Source organism: Humulus lupulus, chromosome 2 (genome assembly GCF_963169125.1).
Source record: "Humulus lupulus chromosome 2, drHumLupu1.1, whole genome shotgun sequence".
Classification (NCBI taxonomy): domain Eukaryota; kingdom Viridiplantae; phylum Streptophyta; class Magnoliopsida; order Rosales; family Cannabaceae; genus Humulus; species Humulus lupulus.
Window position 1 is genome coordinate 282,922,478 of NC_084794.1, and position 18,868 is coordinate 282,941,345.

An 18,868-nucleotide genomic window follows, 5' to 3' on the forward strand; every position below is an offset into this window, starting at 1 on the left:
ATCCTACACTTAAGATCAGATGAACTTGAGTCAACTGAGTTTCTTAAGTGTAAGTAGAAAAATACATAGTTTCTCTCTCTAAACTCTCACAGAAAATGCCCCAAGAATGCCCCAAGTAACAGTCCCAAAGTCTTAAAACTAGAGAGTTTTTCTCAATCTCAAAAGATCAGAGAGCCCCTAAAATGATCCCATGAGTCCTTTATTTATAGGCTCATGGATCGTACATCAGATATCTCCCTTTGACGGGGTCCTTGGTTCTTCCAACAGACTTTAATTAATAAAATATAAATAAATTTAAATAACAATAATATAGCTATTATTTCGGGATATCTGAGAGATTCTTGCGACAGTTGAGAATGATTCGGGTTGAAGCTGTTACTGAAGTAGACAGTAACTTCTGAGATTTTGATCCGTGGACCTGTGACGCCCCACATCACTATGGCTGCTTTCTGGAATGACGACTGGCCCTACAAACCAAGACAAGTCTTTCCAGCGTGCTTTGTCCTCACTCGCACACTTCCTGGGAAAACTTCCCAGGAGGTCACCCATCCCTAGATTACTCCAGGCCAAGCACGCTTAACCATGGAGTTCTTAAGTGATGGGCTACCGAAAAGGAGATGCACCTTCCTGATATAGTTAGTACCCATCAATCCATTTAAGCCCTCTTCGACTGTGTAGTCCCATACCTACACAGTCTTAGAATCATTACACTTGACCTTCCCCAGGCGGTGTGGGATTGCACAGCTTACCCGGTCTTTCCCCTTACGGATCACGGGAATTTGACTGTCACAGTATGCATGTCGGTGATATATGTTGAGACCACATTATGATGTGGGTTTGTTCGAGCTGTTCGACATGAGACGATCGTAGATTATTGATTAGCGGTTTAATCACAACGGGTTTAAGTGCCGGGACTTGGTTTGAGTCTCGGGGTGATTTTGATGATTAGAGCGTTACCGGGAGATAAAGGGTAACGGGATGTGAATTATTGGTGTTTATGATTTTCGAGAATAACGGGAATTGGAGAGCGTTAATTATGATTAACGAGTTAGGAGGAAAGTACCAAAAATGCCCTTGGGAGTCTTTAGAAACCATTAATTGACCTAGGGGTAAAATGGTCATTTCACCCCCCTAGGATAGATATAACCCTTATTCAGCTGAAAAAGGTGATGGAAAAAACAGAGTGTTTTTGAGAGTCCTCCCGTACCTTTTTCTCTTCACTGTTCTTTGTGATTTCTGAACCAACTTTGAGGATTCTAGCTTGGGAAGCAAGCCTTGGGAGATTGGGAGTATGTTCCACTGGTGAAGGCCATCATAAGCCAAGCTTTGGGTAAGTTTCTAACCATAGTTTTCTGGTTTGCTCTGTTTTAGTTTTGTTTTGCAGCTGAAATGTTTAGGGTGAATTCATGGGTTTTGTTGGGAGTTTTGGCTAGGGTTCCCATGCTTGTGATGTTTGGGATGTGTTGGGATGGTTTTTGGGTTCATTTGGCATCAAGAATAGGCTTTGGAAGCTTGGGAATCGAGTTAGAATCGAAGGAGATGAAGAAGGTCGGTTCAGGGGTGTTCTGGGCTGGAGGTAGCGCTACAGCGCCCACCCTAGGGCGCTATAGCGCTCCTCAGGGAGGTTTCTGGCACTTGGGCGGTTCTGAGTATAGCGCTGTAGCGCTAGGGGTTGAGCGCTGTAGCGCTACCCTGTTCCTTCCAAACCCCGTTTTGAGTGTTTTTAGGGGTTTTTGACTTGGGGTTTCAATCCTTAAGGCCCGGGATCGATTCTACTCACCGTGTGGGCATGTTTCGAGGTCTCGAGGGTGGTGCTTAGGTTAAGACCCTATTATTGTGGATTCTCATTAATGGAGGTTATAATTGGTTGTGATTAGGTAACCGCTAAGGAACTAAAAGACCGATTGTTCTCAGGGGTCGTCTTTATCATACTTCTCGCTCGAACTTGAGGTAAGAAAACAGTGTATGGACCCAGTTGCACCCTGTACAGGTATATGACATGCATGGTTTGATATTGAGGCATGTTGTTTGTTATATGTGAACGTGGATTGCATATCAAATGCTAATGATTGCCAATCACTTGTTTAAGACACTGACTAGTCAGGGACCGACTCTAAAGTCGATGATCACGCATTGAATGGCTCTATGGCATTAATGCGGGACCGGCCCTAAGGTCGATGAACTTATAAGCGCTTGCCTGGTCTACGACCAGATGACTATAGCCAAGGTATATGACCCCGGTGATCGTTTGTCACGTGGCTAAGGGACGTTGTCCATAGTTTCGGCTCTAGAGTCGTGAGGAAGGTTATGTTGGTGACTAGTCACCATGCACCTGTCCTGAACAAACTTATGAATGAAACACTTATCGATTAAGCCCTGGTGACCCTATCGTCACATGGCTAGAAGGAGCGATGCTCATTACTGTGACTTTTGGCTATTGTCACCTATTTGTTGGACTGATAGTCCTGAGTGGTTATTATGGCCGTTGTTGATATTACATCATGTTCTATTATGTTTTCTTGCTGGGCCTTGGCTCATGGGTGCTATATGGTGCAGGTAAAGGAAAGGAAAAGCTTGGTCAGCCTTGAGTGGAGAGCTTGGGCGATGTAATGTACATACAGGGCCGCTTGACCGCCACGGTCAAGGAGTTCTCAGAGGAACTAGGGGTTTACCCTATTTTTGCCGCTTAGGCCGGCGGAGTTTGTATATTTGGAACTGCAGCAACTCTTTTGTAACTTGAACTACTTGTAAACATTTTAAAAGGCTCATGAGCATTTTATTTACTTAATGAAATGTACCCTTTCCTTTTACTGGTTTTCACACCTTAACCTGATAATAACACTTAGATCACGTTTTTAGCCAAAGGACTCGGGTAGCGAGTCAAATTTCCGGTTCACCGTTCTCCGTAACTGTTCTGGGGTAGCCAGGGCGTTACAGGACCGATCAAATCCATCCCTAAATTGACTGGACGACCAAGATAACTCACCTGTCAGCATAAGCAAAAGCACTCCTCTAGCACACCTCTGGTCTAACATGACACATCTCTAGTCTAGCATGACACATTTCTGGTCTAGCAAAACACTTGACTGGTCTATCAAAACAAATGACTGGTCGGCCAAAACATTTTACTGGTTGGCCAGAACATTTTACTGGTTAGTCAAAAATATTTACTGGTCGGACAAAAATTCTACCTAGTCGGTCAAATAACTTCCAAACCTGATAAATAATTTTCATGACCAGTAATATCACAACTCCGAAGAGCTAACACATTTATTGACTATTAATGTGCCATTTACTGACCATGCATTGCCACTTGTCACTTCTGATTGCCACGTCATCGAACTGAAATTTTGGGAATAACAAATAATAAAATTAAATAGGCATAAAATTAATAATTTATTCAAAAAACAATCCAATAATAAAATATTATCCAAATTAAATATCCATACAATAATTTATATACTAAAAGTTATTGTTTAATACAATAATATATAAAACATCTCAACCATCGGCATCCTCCGTATTTTCTCCTTCTTTTGGTGCTTGTGGTGTGTGCGGAGGCATCGCCCATGGATACTGTGGAGGTAACGATAATCCTCCATGTCCATACATGTATGGATACAGATAAGGCAGAGGTTGAGACAACGACCCACTCATATGAGGAGGCGGGGGTTGGGACAAAGGTCCGCTCATATGAGGATGATAAGCCTTAGGGTATGGATGAATCGGCCATTAATACATATGGCTGAGCCGAAGGTTGAGATGGTAAAGTTGGTGCAGATGTGTCAGGATGGCCTGGTGAAGGCTGAGAAGCTGAAGCTTGAGACATATGCTATGTCTGAGTTTCAGAAGACGAGCCTACATACTTCTCGAAAAACTGCTGATATGTATTCTACATCTCCATGTTTGTTGTTAGACATTTTTCAGGTGGAAGTTGCTGATACACGTACTGAAGTTGTTCATTCATGACCTTCACAATGTCAACCAATTCACGTATTTCCTTAGTTGACTATTGAGATGGTGCCTGAGACTGAGTGTTCTGAGAGGGATGGCTTAACGCTTTTCCCTTTAATTTGCAGCCAACTCCTCGCTGGTGGCCCCGCCTTTCACCGAGAACCTGACTTAGTATTTTCATTTGAGCGACCGAGAAAAAATCATCAGTACCAAATTCATTTGTCTATTGAGTCTCAACTTCAAGAGTTGACTTCAACTTAACCTGTTTTTTAAAAAGATTATAATAAAAAAGAAAAATATAATTATTTGAATTGATAATAAAGTTAAACTTACATAATCTCGTTCAACATCCTCGTTGACAAAATTCTTGTTCTTTTTTGTCCAGTGATACTCCTTCCATTCCTCAATTAGGTTCAGGTTCAACTAATAAAGAAAATGAAAAAGTTAGAGAACTTATAAACTCATACAACTTAATTAAGTTAAAATTTTCACTTACTTTTCGTGACGAGTGGTCGCTAATGATTTCGTGCCTTGTGTTGTAGAGTACTTCATTTTGTCTCGGTTTATTTTGTTCTTCACGGAGCGCGCAATAAACTCAGAACTCCTAAAAACTCACAAATTTGTTTCCACTCATCGGCGTTGACATCTTTCAGTGGATTCTTTAGGACCTCATCCCAATCATCTGGTCCTTTGTAGAACTTTTTGAAGTGGGTGTGCTGCTTAGTTTTCCTATCTCGGTATCTCCCAGCCATCTCAGCATCGATAATGTCAATGAGGGTGGTATAATCTGGGCGCCCATCTATTTGATAGATGTGCTGCAATCAAGAGAAAATATGTTAATCGTGCTAGAATTATAAAACAATTATTATTAAAGTAAATTCTAAATATTTTACCTTCACTTTACTAATGACATTGTCCTTATAACGTTTTGGGACACTAGTCCAATCCTTGTAATATCCTGGAACCGCTGATGTGACTTGGGTGCCCAAAAAATGGACAAAGGCAACATGTTCTGTTCCCACCACCTTGTACACGATAGGGTCAACCACTATAGGGAGTGGATGTCTAGTTTCTCGCCTTCTGTTGTCTAAATTTTTCCCAGCGGCAGGCCAGCGACTTTTTCTCTTTGGTGGAGCTACTGTATTGTTTTAAATAAGTGCATCTTATAATTTAGTATGTTGTATAATAAGGCCTAATTAGAAATGAATAAAGAATAAATTTCAAAATACCCGACTCGCAACTGGATGGGATCGTAGTAGGATCCGGTGGATCTTGACTACCACCATCTCCGCCATGGTATGTAGCTACATTTGTTGACATATTTAAACTAAATATGACCAATTTGTTTGTTAGTATGAATATCAAATATATATTATTTATGAATATATAGTTGTAATGACCACATAATTATTATTTAACATTTCTAATTACAAATCCACAACATAACAAAGCCTTAAATCCATAAATCGTTTAACATTTCTGATATATAATTATTTAAATATAATTTTTTTCTAACACAGATACAAGAACTAAGTACAATAGTCACTGTCATCACTTATCAAATTAACATCTATTGGTGAATCATGCTTAGTGTTATCATCATCACTAAGGTCAACAAGTAAATCATCCTCGCCATCAGCTTCATCTACATCTTCGACTTCTTCTTCATCATCATTAATAAAATCATTTGTATCTTCATCATCATAAATCGCTTAACATTTCTGATAAATAATAATTTAAATATAAAGTTTTTCTAGGATCTTTTGCAAAATCAGGATGTCTGGCGTCAAAATCTTTCCATGCTAACCCATCAACCAGATGACGCATCATCCCCTCTTCTTTCGATCTCCCAGTATAATGCCATAACATCTCTTCTGATGTATGCCTTGAACTATACAATCTTTTTAATAGGGAATCAATGAAAAATAACGCATCACCTTATGCAGAACCTTTTTCCCTTTATTTGTCTTATTTATCCACCTGCTACTCCCGCACACCGGACATGAATCTTTAAATGCATGCTCATCAAAAAATAAGCAGCAATCATATCTACACACATGTATTGATTGCTATCCCAACCCTAATTTACTCAGTTTTTTTTAGCCTCGTAGTGGGATGCTGGAATTTTGTTTTCCTTAGGAAATGTAAACTTTAATAACTTCAATAATTCATCAAATGTGTTGTTCGGTATCTTTCCCCTCACTTTCAAGTGCATCAACTTAGCTAAAAAGTTCAACGATAATATCCCATCACAACCCGGATACAACTCAGCTTCAATCTCGTCGAATAACTCATCATAGTACTGACCCATTCCACTGTTAGATTCTTCAGCATTGTTCAGTAAAAGGAAATCGTCAACGTCATCTCGCATCTCATCCACGGGCTCATTCTCATCCACCCCTTCATCATCAACATCTTCCTCGACTTCCCCATGGTAAATCCACTGTTCATAACTCTGTTGGAAACCCCAATCTAATATATGTGCTTGAACGATATCCAAAGTTTGCAGTCTAAGATTCATGCATCTGATGCATGGACATCTTATTCTCCCATCACAATCTTTGTGTTGTGACGCATTTGGAGACCAATCCAATAAACATCACATGCACGATTTCTCAATTTCGTCCAACTCTTATCAATCGCCATCTACAGTAAATAAATACAATTTTTTTGTTATTAGAAATAATAATAAAAATTTGTTATAAGAAATAATAACAATTTTTTTGTTATTAGAAATAATAACAATTTTTTTGTTATAAAGACCCTATCCTTATCCTATAAACACTATCTCGACCCCTGCCCCTATAAGGACCTTATCTCGACCCTCGACCCTATAAAGACTTTATCTCGACCCCCGGCCCTATAAAGACCCTATTCCGACCCTCGGCCTTATAAAGATCTTATCCCAACCCCGACCCTATCCCGATCCCCGACCGTATCTCGACCCTATCCCGACCATATAAAGACCTTTTCTCGACCCTATCTCGTCCCTATAAAGACACTATCCCAACCCCCGACCCTATAAAGACCCTATCCTAACCCCCGACCGTTTCTCGACCCTATCCCGACCCTATAAAGACCTTATCCCGACCCCCGACCCTATAAAGACTTTATCTCGACCCCCGACCCTATAGAGACCCTATCCCAACCCCCAACCTTATAAAGACCTTATCCCGATCCCCGACCCTATAAAGACCTTATCCCGACCCCGACCGTATCTCGACACTATCCCGACCCTATAAAGACCTTATCCTGACCCTCGACCGTATCTCGATCCTATCCCGTCCCTATAAAGACACTATCTCGACCCCCAACCCTATAAAGACCCTATCCCAACCCACGACCTTATAAATCTACAAAAAATTGGGCTGCATCTCCCCTATACTAAAGACCTACCCATTTTTAAATAGTAAAAAAAAACAATTCATACAACACACTATAACTTTCTTCCTTATATCTCCGCAGCACACAAAAATTTCATAGAACCTATACTTCACTAATACATGCAAGTTCATAACCTCTCTTATCACCACAACACACAATGCGTATCTCATAACCTACTTCACTATGGATGAATATTTAGGATATTCAAACTCTTCTAACAATAGTAAATTATAATAATAATAATAATAATAACAATAATAATAATAAAAATAATAATAAAACAATAAATAAGAGACACATACCAATTAATAAAAGGATCCACAAAAAAAGACTCCAAAATTTACTCCTATTTATTTTCTCCAAAAAGAAAAACAAAGTTAGTCAGACAAAGTATATAACATATAATATATATACATATACTTAACAAATAAAAGCATAAAAATAAAAATAAATAAAAATAGAAAATAAAATAAACTAAAACTGAAATAAATTAAAAAAATTAAAAAATTAAAAATTAAAAATCAAATATATACATATATATATACACACACATACACATGCACATATATATATATATATATATACAGCAAACACACACATATATATATATAAAATTTTAAATCAAATATATATATATATACACTAAACATACAAATATATATATATATATATATATAACAAAAAATTAAATAAATATATATATGGAAGACTTCTCAATGGTTACTACCCATAGATGGATACTAACAATTATGATGATGTGGCAATATAGTGACTTGGTATAGCAAGTCAACGACATGTGAATATTTTTTTCTACATTAATTTTTAATTTGTTTTTTTTTGTCATATGTTTCCACCAATGAGAGACACTAGCTATATTTAGAAATTGACATGCATTAGAAAAATAAAAAGTTTACAATATTATATTTTTATAATAAATACACGTTCAGGTAACCATTCAAAAAATTTGAAAAAATCAAAATTTATTTTTAGAAATATTAATTAACAACTATAAATATGGACCACTAATCTTAATCCAATAGTTAATATTAAAGTAATCATTCACGGGTAGTAACCATTAAGAGTGCACTCACATATATATATATTAAATATAATCTAAAAACAATATAATATATATAGCGAATGATGGTGGTGCTGAGTGGGGCTAGCTCGGTCGAGGGGTGGGGGGGTGGTGGCTGCGGGGAGGCTGGGGGGCTCGGGGGATGTGGTGGAAATGGAGGAAGTGTAGGAGGAGAAGTAGAGGGAGAGGGGTAATATCGGGGCGACTATTAGCGGCGACACGTATTGCCGCTAAAAGTGATATTATCACCGCTAATATTCCAGTGAAAATACTGGAGGGAAAATTCCCACAGTTTTTAGTTGTTATTTTTAAGATTATTAGCGGCGACAAAGTCACTGGTAATATTAAACATGTTGCCGCTAATAATTTTGAAAATTAAAAAACAGATCAGACGTAATATCAGCGGAGAAAAAATATATTCGCCGTTAATACGAGCAATATTAATGTCGCCACTAATAGTGTCGCCGCTAAAAGCCATTTTTCTTGTAGTGTCTGTAATTCTTAATCAATATATCAAAATCCATTAATTAAACTTAAACAAATACCAGATCTTAGAAATAAAACACATATTCATGACGTGAACTTCTTCCAAACACAAACCAAAAGTTCAAATAGAAACACATTTATCATGAACAAACCCAGATTCTCAGTATTTCATGCCACAAGGGCCATAGAAATTCGTAAACGTGCACACGATATTTGGGGCAAGCAACATGAGCAAACTCCACAATGAAGTTCTCCCACACCAAACACCCTGCCTACGAAGCCGAGACCAGGATGAAAGACCTTGCCTACAACTACCTGGGTACCATCTTCGTCCTCCAACGCCAAGTCATTTTCTTGCAGAAGGAATTGGATGCCACCAACACTAATTTCATGCACCATGCCCACACCATCGACCACCATTATGTAGCGAAGTCGATCCAACCCCGCTTCCGCTTGGCGCACATCGATCCCAGCTCTGGCACACTTCGCTCCATTCTCACACACTTTGATCCCAATTATGGCGTCGATCTCATTGTTCGTGTCTGCCCCCAATCCAAAAGCCTCGACTAATCTTCCCTAATTCCAAACCGAGAAGGCTTGACTCACCTGTGAAAAAAATAGCTGGAAGAAGAAGAGGAAAAGGGGAAAAAGAGAGATAGATTATAGTTAGGGTTTAATATAATATTAATAAATTTTTATTTAATTAGGGTTATGGATTAATGATGGGAAGAAGAAAGGGTTACTAACGAAGTATATCAGGTGGGATTGGTAGTTTTAGTTTTTAATCTTTAATTTTAATGATATTTCTTTAAAAAATATTTATAATTTAAAAAAATGTTATAACTAATTGTTCTATTTTAAAATAAAAAATGAGAGCATTTTAGTCATTTTGAAATTTTTTTTGACCGAAATCAGGCTCAGGGTATCATATTGTTCAATTTTACAAAACAAATGGTCTGTTTTGTCATTTAACAAAACATATGGGCCAATCGAGTATTCGGGCAAAATACAGGGGCAAAAATGATATTTTCCCTTATTATAATAATATATAATACAAGACTAGATATTTAATAATTATATTAATATAAATTTAAATGTTATAAAATATTATTATGATAATAATATATCATAACCTTTTACTAGTTATATTAATTATGAATTTAAATATTATTATTATAATGATATTTAATACAAGACTAGATATTTAATAATTATATTAATATAAATTTAAATATTATAAAATATCATTATAATAATATATAATACATAATCTTAATTTTATTAAAAAATATCATTTATGTTTAAAAATGTTATCATATTATATATACATAAATTTAAAAAAAAATTATAAATAATGTTTTGTTTAATTTTTCATTTAATATGTCATTCTTTTATATATAATATTATTTATATATATATGATAATAATACAAATTTAATAAATTATATAAATAAAATAAAACAAAGTAATTATGCATCACACATCTAGTGTGTATATATATATACTAGATACAAGTAACGTACATATTGCACATTTGCTTAGTTTTATTGATATAATTTATTAATTATTTTTATTAAATGTATAGAATTTAAGTTTTTTAAAAAAAAGTAATTTATTGTTAATTCACCGCAAATCATATTATATGTTTAATATGATATTATTATAATATGTGCGTTTAAGTTTAATTAAATTTTATTTAAATTATAAAACGTATGATTTATTATTTTTAAATAATTATCATTGTAAAATATCATATTTTAATTTGTTTAATTATTTATTATTTTAAAATAGTTATCATTATAAAATATCTGAAAAATATCATATTTTAATTTGTTTAATTATTCATTATTTTTAAATAATTATTATTATAAAATATCTCAAAAATATTATTTTTTATTTTATTTTATTTAAGCTTAAGTATTTACAAACTATTGTTAAATATAAGAATATTCGGTTAAATATAAAAATATTTCATTAAAATTAATATTAAAAATATAAAAAAATCGTTAGAACTACAAATTTTGGTTGTCTAGACACTTATTATATCCTTATTATATAGAAGAAATAAGATGATTATAAATAATTTATGAGGTGAGCAATGTGTACACATAGGAATGATGAGGACCCTTCAATTTTTATGTAAACTGCTTCCATTCTACGCCCCTGTTTTGAACGAACCTATTATTTATTTATTGTTATTATAAATAACATGCAATTAATATAAATTTTAAAAAATAAAATGAAATAGAATTCAAAGGTTTGACGTTTGACCTCTGCGTTTTCCAGTTATTTTTCTCAGAACCCCACACATGACATGCACAACACACATCAAAAATTTTAATACGTGGAGTCGGTGTGTAGTTCGATGTCTCCTATAGAGACCAAGACAAGTATATTTATCTTGAACCACGCGTATATATATATACGGTAACCACGCGTATATATATATATATTACTCTTCACATTAATAATAATAATAATATTGGTAACTATTTTGGACTTTAATTAAATTGGAATAACAAAATATTATTAACATCTTTTGAGTTGTCAATTATTATAATACATATGTTGGCACGTGTGAAAATGCCCTTTATTATTACCCTTTCACATAAACATTGTGAAATTTATTTAAATTATTTACAATTTATATATATGCATGGTGTGTGTATTATATATAATGTGAAAAGAATATATAAAAACTACTCTAAATTTACAAGACCCTTATTTTACTGTCCACTTTTTGTCTCGATCGAAAACGTAGTTACTAAGCAAGATTTCATATATCGATCTAATGCATGAGTCAACTCAACTATGCATCTTTACATAGTTAAAATGTTAATATATTTTGACAAGTGGTACTACACAGATATATATATATATATATCTATCTATTTATCATGACATTACCAACTCCTCCATCTTTGTTTGAAAAAATTTCAAAAAGTGTAGTGATTTAACAGAAAAGAAAGATCAACAAATTAGAAGAAATTAATTTAGCCCAAGTTTTGATGGTGGAGAGAGTGGTACTTCTTTGGGAGTGACGAAAGGGTTTTTTTATTATGAATTAATATTATTATTACTTGGTCAATATTAATTAATGGCATTTTGACCAATAAAAGAAGAGTATATTTAGCCTATCTTTATCGATTTGTACAATTCTCTCTCTCTCTCTCTCTCTCTCTCTCTCTCTCTTCAATGCTGATTATCTTCTTAATTGTCCTTCTTCCATAATTCATTAACTTTAATTACTGCAAACCCTTTCTTTGATCAAGATCAAGCTTTTTAAGCAAGCCACTACTAGACAAGACTACCATAAATTGATTTATTTAATTAATTAAATATATAAATATTTTCCCACCTTTTTATCTTAATGGGCCTTTTTGATTAAACCTAATGGTCCATTTGGAGAGATTAAAAAACAAAACAAGCTTAGTTTAATTTTCTCAACAAAATGTCAAGATTGTCAACCAGCTAATTTAATATTTTTGAAAGAAAAAGAAAATCATGATTGATATTTGATAGAAAAGAAAGGAAAAGAAAATAAGTGGGGATAAATAGTTAATTTTTTAAACAAAAAAAAAATTAAAATTTTTAATAATAATAATAATAATAATGTAAAAGGCAAAGATCTAGAGAGCGTGTAATAGAAGCAAGAGGGAGTAGAATAGAATATACGAAAACCGCGTAAAGTGCATGTGCTTTCTTTGAAAGGCAAGAAGAAACACCAGCCGTTGGATCCAAAAACGTGTGGATCCAAAACCATCAAGTTGCATTAAGAGATGGGTGAACGTGATGCTGACACGTGTAATCCAAGAACTGGCTTTTATTGTCCCACATCGAAATCTTGGCCAATGCCATGCCATATGCATATATGGGGGACCAGCCCCGCCTTATCGATCGATCGATCGATCGTTCGTTCCCAAGTATTTTTCAAGAAAAAGACATTACAAAATTTAAAAAAGAAATTATAAATAAACTTAAAAGCATACAATAAATAGCTGCTACTGCGTCCCAGAAAATCTTTTATATAGATCCAATCCATATATTTATTTATTTATTTAAATTACGATATTAAATAAAAAATGAAATTGAAATTTCCGTAGTAGGATAGTTGTACTTCAAAACAACAATTATAGCGTTTTGTGTGTAATGATAACGTGTAGAAAAATATATGAGATCTGAAAGCTACACACATCACGGATTAAAACGTTCTTTTTTGTAAGGAATGTACATATATATATAAATAGAATTAAAAACGTAGTTGGATTTTATTAATTTGGTACATATTATTTATGTATATATATAATATATATATATGTGTGAAAGTGAACCATGAACTGTGATCATGATGAACTGGCCTATATATATATATAAAGTGACAAAACATTATAATAAATTGGTACAAATTTTACTTTATATTATATGGACAAAAACAAGAAAAAGATTATCGATGGAGACATGTTTTTACACCTTTGGTTTGGATAAATGTAATGTAGTTTAAAGGGTTGAAAATAACCCTTTAAAAGTATATACTTTTTTTTAAAAGGCTAGCTATGAGATATATAAGCTCTATGGTCTATTAGTGATGAAAAGAGAAAACAAATTAATTAATTTTTTTTAAAAAGAAATTAATATATAATCAAAAAAAAAAGAAAAAGAAGTGATTAATTATAAATAGTGAAAATGAATTAAAATTAATTAGGTAGGAAGGAGCGTGGTGGGATGGTCGTGAATGAAGGGTGTTGGCTTTGTCTGGGAAGAAAGAAGCCAAAGATGGCGACTTCATGACGTTCGATATGTGTCACCAAGGACCACACGTGCCGAAGCCTTCCATCTATTTATATTATAATAATAATAATAATAATATCATTTCACTACTTTTTCATATATATTACTCATTACATGGTAATTTTTTTTAATTCTTATTTTTGTTTTGGTCTCATCCAATACTTTTCTTTTTCTTTTTTGAAAAAAAAAACTTTTGGAGGTTGATCAAAGGTTATCTACTTTTTTTAAAATATCGATTGAATTCCTTTACATGTAGATCATATAAAGTTAAATTAATTATTGTCTACGTAATTATATATATATATATGTGTGTAGAATGTCTTGAATTATAGCTACAAAGATTGTATTAATTCTTCTTATTAAGTTTATTAATAAATTATGTTTCTTTCCAAGTTTGCATAATTTGATATGTTATTTAATTATTTTATATTTATGTATAATAATAATATAATGTATTTTTGTGATATGATGATATGTGATTCTCCTTGAATGAATCATCCTTATCATGATGTAATTAAGGTTTTTTCTTGGAAATTTAGGGTTGATGGGTAGTCTTATAAGTTATTGACCCAATAAATATACAAAAAGCAAGACTACTATTCTCGAAGGTTTTTCTTTTCTCACCCCTTTTATCTGAATATATAGTATAATCTACTTTGAGTTAGGTGGATCGGATAATTTTGATTAAATCAAACATGTAGTTATTATTTAGGTACTACATTATCTTTATAAAAATAAAAATAAAAAATTATTTTATATATGAAAAGATATTGAAATGGTCGAATATATGTGTAATTAAATAAATAAATGGTACATACAAAAAAACTTGATATTTGTACTCTTGTGATTAGTACTACTAGCTAGGGATATACTTAATTTGCAAGATCCTTATCAATAGTTCATGTCTAACAAAACATTTACACATGTAATTATTTTTTGACATTGTAATTATTGTATTTATTCTTGATGATATATACACGCGTTGGATTTTTTTTTCTAAAACAAACCTACTGTAAATTTTATTTTACGTAATTAGATTAAAATTTAATATATTTTAAATTTGATTTAATGTATTTAGAGCATCTTCAATGGAGTGTCAAATTGGTGATGTATTCTAATTGCTAAAATATAACTTATTTTACAAAAATGTTACTCTAATGGTATGCCAAAATATGTGTAAAATTTGACACATGCTAAAAGTTGTGCCAAATTTAGCACACAATATAGCATAATGCATATTTTGCATCATTATTAAATTATTTTTAATAATCACTATTAAATTATTACTTTTTATATATTTTCAATAAATATCAAATGAGCATTAATAAAAAATTAATTTTTGTATCAACTTTTATAATTGTGAAACATAGTGTTAAAAATAATACCAAATATATCATATTGATTTTTTGAGTCAAATATACCACAATGTTTACATCTCTTGTTAGGGATAATCTTAGATTTTAAATAATTAACAACTATTCGATCAATTTAACAAGATTTGCAATTCTCAATTTAACAAGATTGCATTCCCAAAGGGTAGAGATTTCTCTCATTCAGAAAATAATGCTCGATTTGGTTAAAATCAAGAGGAGACAAAAATGGTTTAGCTTTATTAGATTTAGTCAATTATCAACTCTATTTTAAACGGAATGAAAGATTTGGAAACTCCTAAAAGGAAATTATTGTGGGTATACTTGGCTTAGGCATAGTTTAAAATTAAAGTTAAAAGAAGAAAACGCGAAAGGAGAAAAATAAATTAATAATAATAATAATAATTTAAAATTTTATTTTTTAAAAGTGATAAGAAATCACATGCAAATACAGAGGAAGAAAAAATTACACACACACAGCCCACGTGTACGTGGCAGAAATTAACAAAAAAGAAAAGAAAAAAACCAGTCCACACAGACAACCGGTTTGGCCAGTGAAAAAGGCGCGTTGGAGAAGGTGGGTCCCGAAGAGGCGGTCGTCGAGCATTTAATGCACACCACCGGCCCATCCACATAGTCCGTACACATGTTTAACCGGCAGGTGCCGGTCAAACCCATATCATCCCAGGTGGTGGTGCAATGGAATACCTCCCCGAGCCAACCTGTTCTCCAAAATCCCAACCCCAAAAAAAAAAAAAAAACTATATTCACACTCTATCCTCCAAAATTATTAAAATAAGTTTCTAAAATAATAAACACCAAACAGTCTCACTACTCTCTTTCTTTTCTCTTTCTCTCTCTTTCTCTTTCTTTCTTTCTTTTGTAATAAAACTACTTGCAGAACAAGTTTTTTCTTTTTTTGAAAAAAAAAGTTAAAGAGAGAGTGAGATCGAGGAAGAAACAGAAGAAGAGAATATGTGCTGTTTTTATTGATCTGTATACTTATTCATATATCTATCTCATGGACAAGAAAGAAGAAGAGCTCATCAAAAAAGAGAATTCTTCGATTATTATGGCAAATTCGGCTACTACTCCTACTCCTACTCCTTTTACTAATAATAATAATAATGCTTTTTTCTCATCAGAAGAATATCAATTCTTCGGTTCCACAAATATTTCTTCTATATTCGATAATAATTACCATTATTATTTCAATAATAATAATAATATCATGCCACCAGTATCATCATCATGCATCACTGAAGATCATCATCAGCATCAACAACAACAAGCATCATCTTTGGGCTTCATGGACTTATTGGGAATCAATCAAGATTTCGGCTCATCTTTATTCTATTTGCCTCCACCACCAGAAGATCACTCCAATAATGATATGTTGATATTGGACAATATTGATAACGATATGGGGTTGTCTTCGCCGCCGCCGCAGCCGCCTCCTCCTCCGCCTATTCCGTCGTCTTCTCCAGCTTCCAGCACAGTGCTGCCGGAGACTTCTGAGGTTCTCAACAGTACGACTCCGACGACGCCAAACTCTTCTACTCTCTCTTCCTCGTCTAATGAAGAACGACAACAAAAAGTTCCGGTCATTCCAGACCAAGAGACCGAGGCCGAGGCCGAGGCTGAGACAGAGCAAGATCCTGAGAAAACCCAGAATAACAAGCAGTAAGAGCTAGCTCTTGCAGTTAATTAATTCGATTTTATTTACAAATTTATGGTCTTTTGTTTTCTATTTTTGTTTTTGTACTATATTGGTTTATGACATTTAGGCTTTAGGTGCCATTTCTTAGTCACGTCTGTCTGAAACAGTAGGGTTAGGATTGGGTAAGTGGCAGTAGTACCACTTGTGTTATAAATTTGATTAAATTATGAAAATGAGCTATGTGTGTATATATCTGTGTTGTGGTTTAACCATCAAGATCATCTTTTTTCTGTTAATTATTATGTGGGGTTGGATGATGATGATGATGATGATATATATTATATTTGTAGGTTGAAACCCAAAAAGAAGAACCAAAAAAGGCAAAGAGAGCCGAGATTTGCGTTCATGACCAAGAGCGAGGTGGATCACTTAGATGATGGCTATAGATGGCGCAAATACGGGCAAAAAGCTGTGAAAAATAGCCCTTATCCAAGGTATATATACATACATACATATAATCAAAATCCAATCTTCCTTTTTGTTAATCTTTATTTATTTTCTGTTTGGTATGGTCCCCCTAGCTAGATAGTGTAGCTGGTTATGTATCCACATAAATTTTAATTAATATTAGCCCATAACTCCATTAATAATCAAGCTATAATTGTGCTAGAAAAAAAAAGATGAAATTCTGGGCTAAATTATTAATAATAATATTCTTTCCCTTTCTTATGGTTCACGCAATATTATACATTTATGCGTACAGGAGCTACTACCGTTGCACCACTCCAGGGTGTGGTGTCAAAAAGCGAGTGGAGCGTTCCTCCGATAACCCTACAATAGTTGTCACCACTTACGAAGGTCAACACACGCACCCATGTCCCGTTACGCCACGTGGCAGCCTTGGAATCTCGCCGGCGTCGGCTGATTCCGGTGCCTTCTTTTCCGCTGCCGGTTCGCACTACGGCGGAGCTGCCGCAATGCCGATGTTGCCGAGTCATCAGCACCAGTTTCAGTACCGGCAGAGTAGTAATCCCTACTTGTATAGCTCGTCATCAACTCCTTATTCTTCGAGTATAAATATGATTAGTAGAAGTAATAATAGTACTATTACTACTGCTAATCATATTAGTAATACTCCGAGTTTTGTTGATCAAGAGAAACATAATAATAGTAATAATAATAATAATAATGATTATATTAATAGTAACAACGAAGTCGTGGGGGTCACTACTACTACCAAATCTTCATCATCGCCTTCGACTGCTAATTTGGTCATGAGAAACCATGGCGGACTTCTTCAAGATATCGTGCCAACCCGGATGAGAAGTGAAGATCATCATCATCAGAGATCATGATCAGCATTTGATTATTTTGATACATATGATCGATGGATCCATCTCAATCATCATCATCTTCACATCACATAATTGGTACGGATATATATACATTTCTTTCGCTAACTCATGATCACTACTGCTACTACTCATCACCATGATATGATATCCATTATGGGTTTTTTGGTCTTTGTTATTATAAGAAAGAACCCACCACGTTTTTTTAGATACTTTATCATTTAATCATGGTGATCGATCATTACCCATTTCATTTGTAGTGTACTATATATATATATATATATGTAAAATGAGTAGTAGTGGGCTTTTTTGGCCTTTTGATATTGTTGGAGGGGTTTTGCTTAGTACTTTTTCCTTGTATTTATTATTATTGGGGTTTTGTTCTTATGTTTATTCTTTGTACACTTATATATATGTAGGAGTAATTTAACTTGGATTCATGGCCAATATTATTTATACATTGGGTTTTGTATATGATATCCACTATATAAATTATGAATGTATTTTTTTTCATTATGAACATTTATTTTCTTCAATTATGATTAATTGATCTTCTTATCGTCTCATTTTCTTAATTTCGTTGCCGACGGATGATCTGGAAGTTGATCGATCATATCAAATGATGTTACATACATTGAATGGTATTTTTAGTGAGTACATAGGACTTGTTAGGGTTTCTCCACTAGTCAAAGTCAGTTTTAAAAGTTCTGATTATGAGGCATTAATTATTTACAGCTCTTCTAAGTCTAAACACAATTGAGTAGTACTACTAGCACGTACTATTTATACGGAAAGG

At 33.6% G+C, this 18,868-nt stretch overlaps 1 protein-coding gene across 1 annotated transcript; it reads left to right on the forward strand.

Annotated features, from left to right (window-relative positions):
• The first annotated feature begins 15,721 nt into the window (after positions 1-15,721).
• On the forward strand, positions 15,722-18,594 carry LOC133819561 (WRKY transcription factor 23). The gene is made up of 3 exons (XM_062252839.1): positions 15,722-16,743; positions 17,071-17,214; positions 17,484-18,594. The coding sequence occupies exons 1-3, from the start codon at positions 16,082-16,084 to the stop codon at positions 18,073-18,075; spliced, it is 1,398 nt and encodes a 465-aa protein (XP_062108823.1). The 5' UTR covers positions 15,722-16,081; the 3' UTR covers positions 18,076-18,594.
• Positions 18,595-18,868: the final 274 nt, after the last annotated feature.